General features: G+C 41.3%; 2 protein-coding genes across 3 annotated transcripts in view; one reads left to right on the top strand and one right to left on the bottom strand.

Moving 5' to 3' along the window:
* Nucleotides 1-606, top strand: part of pde6a (phosphodiesterase 6A, cGMP-specific, rod, alpha) — a 37946-nt gene extending 37340 nt beyond the window's left edge. For both annotated transcript variants that reach the window (XM_085789258.1, XM_085789259.1), the window contains exon 26: nt 166-606. The gene's annotated coding sequence lies outside the window, so the exon portion shown is untranslated. The remainder of the gene's footprint in view (nt 1-165) is intronic.
* A 7781-nt stretch (nt 607-8387) lies between these two features.
* The window catches only part of ppargc1b (peroxisome proliferator-activated receptor gamma, coactivator 1 beta), a 94583-nt gene continuing 88072 nt past the window's right edge, over nt 8388-14898 (bottom strand). The window contains exon 12 of the mRNA XM_085789250.1: nt 8388-14472. Coding sequence (XP_085645376.1) covers nt 14381-14472 — 92 coding nt within the window. The 3' untranslated portion in view covers nt 8388-14380. The remainder of the gene's footprint in view (nt 14473-14898) is intronic.

The raw sequence follows: 14898 nt of genomic DNA, 5'->3' as shown, positions 1-14898 counted from the left end.
TATCCAATGAGGAGAGAGAACGGCATAAAGGGGCGGTCCTCTCTGTGTGTGCAGCCAAGGGATGCGCGTGAATGTGGTGATGTAGGGACGAGGGCGGGGGCTGCTAACTCCATCGGCTGACAGGAAGTTAGCCAAAACGACCGGATCGCTTACTTCTGCTTTAAGAAATGGATTCGTTGGAGGGGAAAGACAGGCTCCAACTCTGGTTAATGACATTCATCACCAGGTGTTTCCATAGCATTCATGAGCCTGCAGTTATTTTATATTTCCGGGTCAGGCACTAATGTGATATTAGTTGTGTTGACGTGTTTGTCTCAGCTTTTAGATGAAACCCTGAAGATACATGTTGAAGAAGCTCAACCTCTGTGCTACACCGTGTATTAAAGCGTGTAACCAGATGCTTCCTAGAGTTTGTGTTGTATGAATCTAACACTTGTAGACAGCTGTGCAGAAAATGACTGCAGATCAACCGAGATGAAACTGTGTGAGGAGTCACTAATGGCTCAATCACACAGTGTGTCGCTGTTGCTGTAGTTAGTGAAGAGCAAATGGGAAATTGCGTAAGTCATTTTGTAGAGATTAGTAAAGATGCTATTTTCATACTGACTAACACTGGTGTCTGTGTTTTTACTCAGCTGTGTGTGTATGTGTGGTAGTGTGGTAGTTTTGTCTCTGTCTGGTGTCTACACACTCTTTTATGTTGCCTGCTTCTGTGCAGTTTTATTACTTTAGACAACAGAGTTTGTATTTCAGCAGTAAACACTCACCTTTCCACATAAATGTTATATTTGATCACACTTTTGTAATCATTTTACTTTTTTTATGTTTCCTCGTATCTCGCTGCAATTCATTCGATTCTCCAGAGCAGTGGTTTGCATACTTTTTTACATCAAGGACCCCTAAACGGACACAAATTTGACCACGGACCCCCCATTGGTTAAAATTTTGAGACAAACATCAGAAATTAACAAACATTTGTTCTGAGACTGAGCAACGTTACTTTTTTTAGTCAATGTATGTTAAAATTACTGCAAGTTTTTGGAAAAAATTCAAGTAATACTTATGGGGAAAAAAAGTAATATTTATGGGGGAAAAAAGTAATATTTCTGGGGTAAAAAAGTAATATTTCTGGGGTAAAAAAGTAACATTTCTGAAAAGAATGGAAAATTTCTGTTAAAAAAATGTGGTAAAATTTTGAGAAAAAGTTGGGGACCCCCTTGAATCCTCTCATGGACTCCTTGGGGTCCCCAGACCGCACTTTGAGAACCACTGCTCCAGAGAATCTGTTTTGAAAAGTTTCCTTCTTTGTGACTTTACTTTTTTGAGGATTTACGACCCAGAAAGCATCTGACTGACAGCCCTGTGGAGGTGCTGGCCACATGTTGTGCCAAAATGTATTTCCTCCTCAAGTTACGGGTTTCCCGCTGGTGGTAAGCATCGATTTCACACCAGGAGAGAAAACGCCAAAATTTAAAAGCTTCCCTCCCAAACTACAGATGTCGATTGATTCCACAGAAGCCGTCGGGCTGTGCATTAATCTATGGGTGTTAAGATTTCTTCTCCTGTAGCTGTATTTCAAAACTCAGAAAAAAATGATTTAGGTTGAGGCAAAAACTGGATTTGATACGGTTTATAGTTTGTTTGTTTTTTAGATCTGGTATACATATTGTTAATGTTAAAACAGTTTTAATTTCTATATTCAAGATGTAATAATATCTAAGATGTAATGAAATAATAGTCAAATATAGATGTCTAAGCACCTTTTTCTGTATTTTAAAGAAGATGTTTCAGTGTCTCCTGAGCCACCAATTACCAAATCTGTGTTTACTGGGAGCAACTCACTCCTGATTCAAAAGTAGGACACACACACACACACACACACTCACACACACACACACACCGTGAAATTAGAGGAGAAACAAACCCTGGCACCACATGGTCCTTCTCCCTCTGCATGATTTCTACGGTATTTATCTTTACAGCATTTCAGAATTCAAACAGACGTGTAGGTTTACTAAAAACATTTTCAAAAAGTAAGCAGAAAGTTTCAGGGTCTGTAGCACTGATGCAGGATCGCTGCATAAACAACAACTTGCACAACAGCTGACGGAGTATTAATATCTGTCAGCTGCACCATCCATGTAAATGTGTTTCCGTGTACACACATTAATGAATTCTCCCACCTAGAGGCATACATAATACTGTTATAAAACACAACATGACACCAGAGTGCAGATAATGAATAGAGAAGGAGGTGAGGTGGGTGAGAGGGGGGGGGGGGGCAGCTATATTCAACACCATCCCTCCCTCCCTCATTCACACGCTGTAGTAATATAATAATAGCCACGGATACATAATCTAAGTGTGTCGTCATTGGTGTATGACGTAAGTCCCCATGACGTAAGGGCGTGTTGGGAGCTCAAAGGATTGCCGTATACGGTTGTGATGATCAGCAGAGCTTGTAAAGCTTGGCTCTGACGCAGGGACAACCCGTGACTGCAGAGGGAGAGAGAGAGAGAGAGAGTAGAGAGCGGCAGCTGCAGTACACCCAGAGAGCCTGCAGGAAGGGAGCTTTAGCCTCATTCTAGCAGGGATCGGGGGCAGTCGTGACTGCAGAGCTGCCAGCCTGCAAGCCACAGCACAGAGAGAACGATGCAGGACTATTTATAGACGACTATATGCATGTGTCGGCTGCAGTTTCTAAGCAGAGGAAAGTCACTTGACTCGTTTGTCCCAGAAGTGCATTCTCATCAGCGTCGGTGGGGCGATGCAACATTCAGCTGCTGCTGCTGCTGCTGCTGCTGCTGAGTGCAGCACAGGAATCACATGAAATCCTTCCATCACATCACCTGAGTGCAGTAGCAGGATTATCTTCAGCAGCTTCTTTCTGTCAAACTCTAGACATCCAGATTTCACCTTTTTGTTTCCTCTTAAATATTAAATATTTCACACTGTCAAACAAAATCATCTGGATTTGACCAATATGTTCATAATAATCTTTATTCATAGAGCAGTTTTCAAAAGCTACTTCAGAACAAAAGAAAGAAACTAAACAGAGAAGACAAACATGTATAAAACTAATAGAGTCAAGGAGGGAAAGTACAAGTAGAAAAAGCTCTCCAATATAAGAGATGATGGACTCAGCTGATCTGATTTCCTCGGGCAGATTATTCCCGACTGCAAAAGCTCTGTCCTCTTTAGTTTTTACTCTGAAACAGACAGAGGAGTTTTTTTTCTTCTGAGAATCTCAGGGTGAAAACCGGTGAGAGTGGAACTAGAGGGTCGGATGTAAAGAGGAGAGAGGCCACAGACAGATTCAACAGTCAGCAATAAAATACTAAAATCTGTTCTCAAACACACTGGGAGCCAGTTTAAAGAGTGAGGGGTCAAAGCTCCTGCTGCGGGTTAAAAGCAGCAGAGCTCTGAATCTTTAGAAACCTTCATCATCTATATGACCTCCATCAGACACGTGTGATGAAGGTCCAGCACCAAAACAACCACTCAGACGGTGCGTGGGTTTTTTTAACTGCCAAAACTTTTATATAAAGGTCGACTGAAAGTATAGGAGCCTGCTCAGGCTTTTTGATCAAAGTTTTGAAATAATCAGGGACACGACCATCAAGGGGAAACATCAAGGTGAGTTTCTTTATGGGGTATTAACCCATTTTATTTTGTACAGTCTTTATTGAGTGATATGTATAGTTGGCTTAATGGGCTTATGGGGAAACAAGAAAAAACTTATTGTGGGCCAACTAGTATAAATCCATGCTGCCTCTCTTTGGCATGGGAAAAATATTCAATATCTACTGTAATACCACAATATTTATTTCCATGTAAATTATTTCTCATTACATAATAAACATTTGTAGGTTGTTTGCTTGCTGAATACTGAACCTTGACATGTGGCAAAGAAAATTATTAAATATTATTTGTCACTTTTGCCTGAAACATCTGATACAATAAAATAAACATTATGTACAGTATGATACAAAAAACAAAATGACAACATTGCAACTGCATTATTTCAATAATATTGATTATGTGGACCAGACTGTATTGATATTGCCTGTTGGGCTGCTGTCGACATCATTGGGGACGTAGTAGTCTGGTGAGAGTGAATAACCTTTATTTGTCACTGGACAGCTGAGGGTCCAGTGTCCAGTCATGTGATGTGATATCATCTGTATAAGTTCCAGCTGTGCAAAAATCCTCATCTGAAATGTGTAAAGTGTAAGATGATGAGGATGTGGCTTTAGAAAAGTTTGGCAACATGTTTCAGCAGCACATGCAGATTAGTGCAGTTTTGAAAATGTCTAAACCTGGATTTATATAAAACATAAAAACAAACTTTAGCTCGGCTCAACACCAGGAACTGGAACAAACAAACAGGAGATGTGAGGTTGAGGGTGGGCGGCGGTGTCTTGTCCTGCTGTCCCTGTCAGACTTAAGCTGAAGCTCATGGGGACGACACAGTGTGTGTGTAATAACTCTGCACTGCACTGCAGAGCAGCTCTGTTTGCTGCAGTCACGACTGCCCCATAGAAACAACCAAACAGAGGACAGCAGGACAGGAAACGGCTGACAGGATGATTTCTAATCGTCTGCTTTCTCCTCTGGCTTTGAGCTGAACAATTAATCACTAAAGTTGGAGAAAAAAAAACAAGTTGGGGCTTTACAAATTGGCTGCATTGACTGGAGATCTGTGGAACCACACATGAATAAACGACTGTGGTTAGAAGTTTATAATGTGAGCTAATCAGGGACCTCTTGCTTTAACTGATGCATCCTAATGCAACAGCCTTACACTGTCTCCTCCCTATAGAAAGGTCATGGTATGTTCTAATGTCTTGGCAGAAGCAAAGGTTTATAGACTGTTTGCTGTGTTGTTATGAGCCACTGATCCCGTCTAGAAAAACGTGTTAGCGGTGTTTGCATTCTCCAAAGTAAAAGGAGCTGCAGGCTCCACTTCTTGTGCTGCTTGTCACAGATTCTGTTTGTGATATCCACGGACCGAATCTCCAGCATCTCGCCCAACGAAGGGAGAAGGTTCACGCTCTCCTGACCTCAGGGGTTGTATCTCTGCTTTCTGCAAATGATGTAGCTCTGCTGGCTTCACTGGTCTGTGTCGGTGGAGGGCGGTTAAAGTGTGAATCAGCTGGATTGAGGGTCAGTTGTATAAGGCTGTGCTACAATAGGATAGGCAGGAAGTTTCTTCTTTCTCTGGAGAAAGAGTGTTTTGGAGTCTTATTCCCAGTAGAGGGGACAATGTCACTTGAGATTTTATTGCAGCAGACTGTGAATGGTCAAACAAATCTAAATTCAAATAGAAGAAGCTGAAGTGATTGATTCAAGCTGTTCTGTGTGGTGTAATTATTTGGTTTAGAGCACAATTCAGTGGCTTAATCCAATATGCAGGAAAAGGGGGTGGGGGTGGGGGGGTCCGTGGTCTAATTTGTGTCCGTTTAAGGGTTCTTTGGTGCGACAAAGTTTCTTCTGCTCTAATTAGTCTGTTTTGCAGCAAAATGAAGCTCCATTTGCTGCAGTCGCTCGACGCCAGCTGACCAGCAGCAGAGGACAAAAAGACCAATTTAGAAACCAGCTGGTGAAGAAAGAAAATCAGGGTGAAGAGTTGAGGAATGATGACATTCATCAAGTTGTCAGAAACAAAACTCCGGAGGGAATCTCCTGCTGCAGTGTGAGCTCTGGATTTGTGAATTCACTCCGCTTCAAACATTTCTTTATCGACGACAGCGTCTTGTTATCATTTCCTGTTGTCAGTTTGAACCTGGCCGCAGCGTCGTTGGCTAGTTTCACACCAAACATGGAAACGCTGGAGCAAAGTATCGCTGTCATTGCTGATATATTGCTACATAATTGAGATTTAGAGACTAGAACAAAGTTAGAGAGAGAGTTTTTTATTTTTTAACATTTTTGGATGAATGCACTTGGTGTGCTGAGGAGGACGTCCCATTTGGGGTCAGAGAGTAATTTAGTTGAACTTTGGCTGCTCAAGCTTGCAGAAAATCAGCATAATGCAGACGGATGGCCAAGAGAGAGCACAGCTGCTGTCTCCATTGGAATATAAAGCACTGTGTCGGTGTGAAAGTCTTGTCAGATGCTTGATGTGACTTTGTTTGACTCACAGAGGGAACATGATATTTGGTTTGGTGCAGTTCGATTTGTTTTGTTTTGGGTTTTTTTCTTGCAGCGTTTGTGAATCGTAAATTCTCCCATGTGTTTTTGCTGGTGTGGAAGTGACAGGAGGAAAAGCGACCATCAGTACAGCAGTGCTCATACAGTGATGTCACATGGTCAGACATCATCAGTGCAGTCACTGACATGTGAATCACAGTCTAGCCAGGCGGAAAATTGCCAGCGGCCTCTTAATAGTGCTGTTTAACCAGGGGGAGACTTGAGAGAGGGAGTGTCTGTTAATGGGCGAACAGAGGCAGCAGAGCACACGGCTTTGTGAAGCTGAACCACAGCATCACAGGTTCATTACAGCAGAGTGAGCAGGAGTAGTGTCCTACTGTACACAAACACATATCAATAACACTCATGTTGGCACAAAACAACTTGACATAAGTGAGTAAGAGGATTTGTTGCAGCAGCAAATGCTAACAATATAAATATAAAAATATAAAGCTAAACCCCTTATAAATATATTGTTAACCACAGCACAAACACCTGTTGATACACATCACTTTTATAACTATTTAATTTGTCAGTTCTGTTAGGGTTAGTCTATCTTGAAACTAACTTCAATTTCAGGAAGTAATAACTCATCAGCCGTTATTAGTATTTCAAGAAAGCAAAGTGATACATTAAAGGTAGAGTCTGGAGGTTTTTGCCCAAAAATAAACGATAGACTTATACAAATGAAATCCATCTTAATCATCACCTATGGGCTTCTAGTCCTGTGTGGTGGTGACCGTGTCTGCAGAGCCCCCTCCCCCGGCCTGTATTTTGGTATTTTGCTTTGTTTTGTTGTGCACAGGGACTCTTCTGGGTGGAGAGGCGGTGTTTTATGACATAGCTCAGGTGAAGCTCCGTGGAGCAGCGTAGGAGGGCTGCTAGCCCCGCTAGCTGTCTCGGATGCTAGTGAGTGCATTCACTAGCTTGACGCTAACTTCCGCTTTAACTTCCGCTTGCGGCGGCGCTTCCCAACTCATCACAGCGGCCCTTCTACTCGTTACAGCATAATTCTCAAGGCTCCCGTTGTTGGTGGCGGCTTGCCGCTCCAGTGCTTCACTCGGACTGTATTTCCTTTTCTCTGCAGTCCTGACTAGTCCTGAATAATGCTGCTGCTGTCAGGGGCAGGAGGCTGCACAGTTGATCCCGAGAGAGAGGAGGGGCCCAGTTTGAATGTTTTGTTTACAAACTGCGGACAAACCTCCAGACTCTACCTTTAAAGACAAAAGCTGACGAGTGTGCCTGGAAACTCTCCTTAAGAAGATGCATCATGATCAGACGCCTGAACTACCTTACATGAATCCGTGTGATGTAAAGGAGCAGAGACAGTACTCTGAGGTCCTTCTGGATGTCCAAGTTCCTTATTCTATTTCTAAGAACAGAGATCAAGTGGTAAATTGAGAGCAACTTTCTCAATTATATTGTTCCCCTTGCCGATACTGTACCACTCCACTTCTTCATCTCCAGCTCTGTTTTCCTGTTATGAGACCTCAAGATACTTGAACTTAACCTGGAGGGAACAGTACACCATGTTCTGTCAGAGATTTCCTGACTCTCAGTCCTTCACACTTAGCTGCAAACTGACCAGGTGAACATTGCAAGTTATGATCTGATGAAGGCAACAGTATCACATTGTCTGCAAACAACAGAGATGCCATCCTGAGGTTTCCAAACCAGTGTAAGTAAGATACATCTTCTAGCTGCACTGGGAGTTATCTTAAGTGATGTTCCTGGGATCATCAGGTGTTCTGAGTCTTTCAACCTCAGGTAGGTGACCCAGCTGGCGTTGATCAAGCCCCTGACTTGCATCCCAGGCCTTCCTCTTTGCCTCTCCTGTAATACCCAGTTGGTTGAGGACTACACAGATTCATCCCCTGCTAAACCCTAACCGCCAATTTCTCTGGTACTACTTGTTTCTTCAGAAACCAGCAATTGTCATGGCCAAGATCTTTGACATCCTGCCAATGAGCATCATAAGCAAGATTGGAAAAGAGAAGTCGACCTCTGATGCAGAACACAGACAAATGTCAGTGGTTATACAAGGCTTGGATGGCTTGTATCAATGGCCTCATTGTTGTGAAGATGAAACTACATCATGTCCTATAAGCTGTGCTCTGAGGTTTATAACAATTGATGGTCATTGAAACAAAAACAAAAGGTGCATCTCTTTCAGAAATAATCACATAAGTTCAAAGTGCTGTTCATTAGGTTTTTATTTTTTGGAGGCAAATCAATGAATATATGTACTTTATACAGTATATGAGGAGCACATCTCTACAGTTTCATAATGTAAACAATCTCTGAAGAGAAATGTATTCAGTTTAAAAGGAAGCCATAGTCTTCTGTTTTAAACTATTTACATGAATTAAAATATAATTTATAACATCAGATACTTCCGCTTCTATGAAACTAGATTTTAACAATTCAAAAATACTGAAATGCCTTTGTCTCCACATTCTCAAGACATATGAAATCACACAAAACAAAGAAAAAAAACACCATTTAAAGACATCCAAACTAAGTGGCGTATAAATAAAAAAGAAGAAACGCAAAATAAAACCAACATATGTAAAAATATAAAATCTCACTAGCAGTATTTACCTTTTTTTGTTTTACCAAAAACTAAGTTAAAAAAGAAAAAATCATTTATGTGAATTTGATAGTCATTAGATGTAAATAGACAATGAAATCAATAGTAATGAAAAAAACAAAAACAATGTATGCCCTTATGTCAAAATATTTTCTTCCACCGAAATAAAACACCCACTCACATTTAGCAGATTTCGACAGTTTGCATTCCTTTTTAAGTGCCTGTTTGACATCACTGTTGCCATCAAGTTTGACAGATTACCCATAAGTTTCTTGTGTATTGTACAACTACTGATGCTGAAATGTGACACAACCATTCACAGATTGAACAACAAAAGTGGAATCTGAGGCCGGCGTCAGGCCGGTATTGCAAGCACTCCTGTCCTGTTAGGGGCTAATTGATGGTGTTAGCTAGCTGATCCATTGCCTTCTCAACTAAAGAAACAGTGAGTGAGATACGAAAAGAACAGAAAAGAAGGAAGTGTTTTTGTGGGCCATGGCATTGGAAACATGAAATCTATAAAAGTGAATCTGGTGCAGCCGCTGAAAATGTTGCATTTTCCGGCGAGCCGTCCGGAGCCACGCTCTTTATTGTTGAAGATTTTTCTTTTTGGTCAACTCATCTATCAAGTTTTATGGTTTTCTTGCCATTTTCCATTTTTCTGAAATGAATAGTGGAAAGAAAGGTATTGCATTCTGATGAGGGTCATTCCCTTTGGAAGGTTTTTTTTTATTAATTTTTTTTATTTTTATTTTTTTAAACATTTCTTTTTTATTTGGATTCGTTGCCCATGGACCTAGGACCTAGACCAAGCGGACAGCGGTATTATGTTGAAATGTGTCAACGTGTTCTCAAAACACTGAGGAGAATGGTCAACATCAAAGTTTTCTATAAGAAAGTATATAATCATCTAGATATCTACACAAACACACAAATATATATTCATATATATGTATATACCTTTTTATAATATGGCTATTGAAAAAAGTTTTAATTACGTCAGTAATTATTTAATAATAAATGGATTGGAAAGGAGTTGAAACGGTAATACTAAAAGCTAGTGGTAGCTTCGTTTTCCCCCCGGTTGATTTTTAAGGCTTGCCATGATGAAAAATGGGGTTGTCTTGATGTCATCCACCTCTGCAACAATGGAGGCACCCACACAGGCACAGCAGCAGCCACTGTAGAAATCCCACCACACACTTGGAGTACTAGATTTTAGAACTGCATGTAAAAACGGTTTGTTTCTCCCCCACAAAAGTGCTGAAGCAACAGGAACAAACCAGGAACTTTTTCTATCTAAAGGCATTTTAAGGTCAAATTTTGGTCATAGGTTAGAAAGACGAAACGGGAAACTAAGGTCAATTTTTCCTTTCACTTCCTGTCTCAGTGAGAAACTACTCACTATAACTACAGCATTGACGCTTTGCATCTCTTCTGCTTTAGTGCTGCGAAAATCTTGCAAACATAAAACTGTGACTTCTCAACCAGATGAACATTGAATATTTCTGTGACTTGTATTGTATAGTAAATGATTTAAATGGACTGAGCAAATGGCAGTGGGATTTCTACAGCGTCCACCACATTCGTATCAAGTAGTCTGAAATTATCTAACGGGGTCAAACCAGCAACAACTTTCTTTTTTTTTCTCTTTTTCTCCCTCCCACATACCTTTACCGGAGTCATACATGTATATTTATTTAGCTGATACTGTAGTACAAATGTCCATTGCAACTCAGATTTTAACAAATCTGTGCACCATCAAAATGTGGTAATAACATAGTTACAACAGCTTCCTTTCAATGAGAAGAAAATATTGTGAAGTTATTTCACTACTTGGGACGTTATTTTGTGCAAGAGTATATTAGTACAATTGGTTTTTGTATACGTGTTATGTGTTTACGACGTGACTGACCACATTCTTCCTGTAATTAGTTTTTATGTTTTTTTTTTTGTATTTAACAGCAGTCTACATACAGTACAGCAGCCTATTGAATCTGCAGCTCAGAGATCGCCTGTGATGTAGTTCAACAACCAACCACACACTATACATTATTACCTCAATTTTTCGGAAAAGGCTGTCTCACAGATAGGATTATTACGTATTGCATCTCAAATTGCTTTTTAAGGAAACAGAAAAAAATCATCAAAAATATTTTGTCATTTCAAAACAGCAAAGAAACAGAACCTTCTAGTGTGATAGTCTAAAGGGATACTTAGATCTTTTTTGTCTTTTACAACAGTGTTGGACTTTGGGTGAAGTCGTTTCAATGTCATTTTTTTTCCCTTCATGTCCTCCCTGCACTGAACAAACAGAACTCACTGAAACAAAACCAACCTGACCATCTCCTGTCTGATTAGCAATCAACTGTGACCCACCACCATTTTAAAAAAAACAAAACACACAATACATTTTATGTTTACAACGAGGCATAGTGCTATATACACATTATATATTTATATAATATATTTTCTTTTTTTAATATGTAAACCAGCACATTCTCTCACTTTTTAGTAGTATACATACTAAGCACAAATACTCATTCAGTTGTTCGCGATTAGTTTTGTTACAATTTCAATTTCTCTTTTTTTTTCCTGACACCTTGTTTCTTAATCAGTATGTATAGCACTAAATTGTTTTTGTTAGTTTTGGATATTGGTGAGCCTGAAGGGAGAGGGTCCGTCTTCCTAGGCCACTTCATTTGCTGTTTTTTTTTTTTTTAAACACTGAATAAGGCGCCTTTGTACTTAGTGTGCGTTCCTAATAAAGTCAAAGGAGAATCGAGTGATGTAAACATTCAATTTTTTGTGTGTGTTACCAAGGAGTTGATTAGATAGAGAAAGAACGAGGAGGAGGGGAAAGTAGGGATTATTTGTTAAAAAGCAGGGGAGGTTTGCCAGGGTTTGGAGAAGACCTGGAAACAAGGCCTTGAACCCACAGAGCCAGAAAGTGACAGAGTTAAAGATAGAGATAGAGGAAGAGTCGGGCTGCATTTTATTGAAATTCCTGGTCAAGGAGAGGAGGAACGGTGAAATTGTGGGTCCCAGAGGAGAACAAAATGAGAGCGAGGAGAGAAGATTTGAGTCTTCTTCTCTCAAGAGCGCTCAAGGACCAAACCACCACCACACCACCGTTCAACCTCTCCCGACACCTCCTCACCAACCCGCAAGCGTCAGCAGTGTCCGACTCAAACACGAGACAAAGACAAAACACTCACAAGGACACACGATTGAGACTCCAAGAAACGGACACGCTTAAAACCGTTATGAGGCAAGCGAAGGATACAGTTAGAGAAAGATAGATTATTCCCCTCACAAGGGACTTAGTGGTAGAGGAGTTGTAGTATAAAAAAACCAAACACAAACCCCCCCGCACTACCTAGAACCACCCATCAGTTGGGGAAAACCTCACACAGAGAACGCTTCCGACAAAACAAAACAAAAAGTGAGAGACAGAAAAGAAGAGGGGGAGAGCATCCAGTAGATCACAGAAATAAAAAGACAGGGGGAGCAAGGATGGATGGATGTGAGGTAGAGATGCTCAGCTGATACAGTACCTCCTGGATGAGAAATCGGACTCCTGGCCGATTGCTCTTTTCGTTACTTTCAAGCCCATCCCTTGCTCGGTCCCTGGCTGTGTTGTCAGTGGCGGATTGTTGCCACCACATTGGCAGGCTTGGAGGCTCTCTCCCTTTAGACAGTGGGTGCTACTGGCTGTGGCAGGAACGTAAAATTAGGCGCTACCCGGACTGCACCTCAAGCTAAAAGTTGGGTGCACGCAGTCAATTGGACGACTGCTGCAAGAGTATCTTTAAAAAGCACCAAGAAGCTCAATCACAATCTTTGGGCAAGCAGAAATGGGGAAACACAATGATTACATTCAGATTTCTTAAATACATTCCTTTTGAACCAACAGATTCATCTATGTCTGGCTATGGCAATATTGGTTCGAACTTCTGAAACCCAACGTGAAGCGCAGATGTCACTGAGGAAAAACAAAAGGATTTGTGGACAAATAGTTGAATCCTGTTTGTAGTTCTTGGCCTCGTTACGACTGATGAACTTTGCCTGAAAGACGGTCGGACTGGGATGGTCTGGAAGAGTGAATATGTGATGAGAGCTTCAACGGTTGCCATCTTTATTTCCCCATTTAAGTCCTGCTTGCATCAGTCCAAATGTAAACTGTAACTGTTGCATTGGCTGTGGCATTCGAGGGGAAGAGGGTGTCGTCAGGCTGCAGCCTTAATGGGACGTATGTTCAGTGGGACCCTATCAAACCAGTCCATCAAGATCCAGCTGGATGAGGAAGAAATTTACCTGGTGAAGCCCAAACAGCTGTTCTGGAAAAACAGACGTCAATGGTTCCAATGGAAATTTGCTGCTGGGTAGTGTTATCAAGAAAACACCAGTTTTCCTGTTTTACCCCAGACCAAACCAAACCCATAGAAACCTCAAGATTTTCTTTAACCTCAGCAATAAATACTTTGACTCTTTGTCGAACTACAATGTCATCATGACCCCTTACAGTCATTTGAGGGCAGACTAGATTTTTTCGGCCAATTCAACATTCAGTATTGGTGCGTTGCTTGTATCCGTTCTAGTCTGAAATGGTTGGAACCAATTTTGAGGTAAATTTTTTTCTGAAATCCAAGTTGGGATCTTGATGAACGGCGCGCCAATCAAACCGAACCTGCAGCAGCCAGTAGCAGAAACCAAAATGTTCAGCATGGCAGAGTTAGAGATTAGAGTCAAAGGGGGAAAGTGGAGGACAGCGGAGACATTTACCTCCTTACAGTGCATAGATCAAATCAAGGAAGCACTACAATTACAAAAAAGAAAAAAACATGATTTTTTTCTTCTTCATTTTAGATTTGTAAACTTTATCAGTCATCAAATGATTACGTTAAATGTGTTTTTGTTATATTCTTTGTCCATAACACACACACAATAGATTTTAAAATTTTATAACATCCACAATTTTTCGCTAAAACAAAGCAGGTTTTTTTTTTTTTTTTTTCTCAGGTTACACAACCACACGACTTCATGGTGAACACAGCTTGCAGGTTCACCACCCCTGGCCGGAAAGAGGGAGGCTTTTTTTTTTTTTGTACAAAACAAACAGAACAAAGAACACGCACACGCAGAAACACACACACCACGACGACCAACGCAACGCAGGGATAGCAAGTATTTGCTACAGAGGTCTCTCTCACACCTGTGCTTCCAAGGCGGGGCGATGATGTCACCAACACAGACAGGAAGCAGCTTTGTTGTTATTGTTGTTCAGCACAGAACTGTATCATTATCACGTGTAGTAGTTGTTGTACCATTGCTGTTAAAAGTCCCACTTCCTCCATTGTCTCGTGACTCATCCAGACTCCCAGTGGCTTCCTCGTTTTTAAGCAGTATCCTCCGGTGAAAGAAACTTAAAAAACAACAAGGTCCTTATCGTTACTTTGTTCCAATGGTAAAAATGTAAACATTTTGCGAGGTTGCCTTGCATGGAGGTACTGAGAGGCCTGTCTGAGGGCAGAGCCGTGTAGTCGGAGGGGTGTTGCTGTGGTTTACTAAGGCTGGCCAGTCAGGGGCGCTGTGCTGTCAGCGGTGCAGGGACTTCTGGGCCTCCTTCAGCAGAGTATCAAAGTCCAGTGCATCGTACTTGCTCTTGACAGGACCTGGACCTGCCTCGTCTGAAAGAGAGAGATAAAGAGGTCACAGTCAAACACAAGGAGTCAAGGTAGAGTAGGATACTCTCAATCTGAAGAAAACCTAAATTCCTGCACTACTTTTGTGTAGACTTCACGTAGACCTGCGCTGCATTTTTTTTCAAAGAGCGACTATAAGTGGTGTTCTGGTATTGTATTTTAGTATACATTTTTGTGAGCAAATTCATTGTTTTATTTGTTAGCAGTGGCCCTTCACAAGAAGTTACGTGTTGTCACAAGTCAATCAGGAAGTGGACGCACATGACAACAATAATACCTAGCTGCAGCCACCCACTACACCTGAAGCCGCTCGTAAACACGCCCCCTCCAAACCACGCCCCCGTCTGTTATGGTTAGGTTTAGGGTTAGCGTTATGTGGGCGTGTTTTGGAGGGGCCGTGGTTTTGAGGGT

This window comes from Trachurus japonicus, chromosome 10, assembly GCF_045865225.1.
Source record: "Trachurus japonicus isolate A0001 chromosome 10, Traja_1.0".
Classification (NCBI taxonomy): Eukaryota; Metazoa; Chordata; class Actinopteri; order Carangiformes; family Carangidae; genus Trachurus; species Trachurus japonicus.
This window is presented reverse-complemented; position numbering and strand designations above follow the sequence as displayed.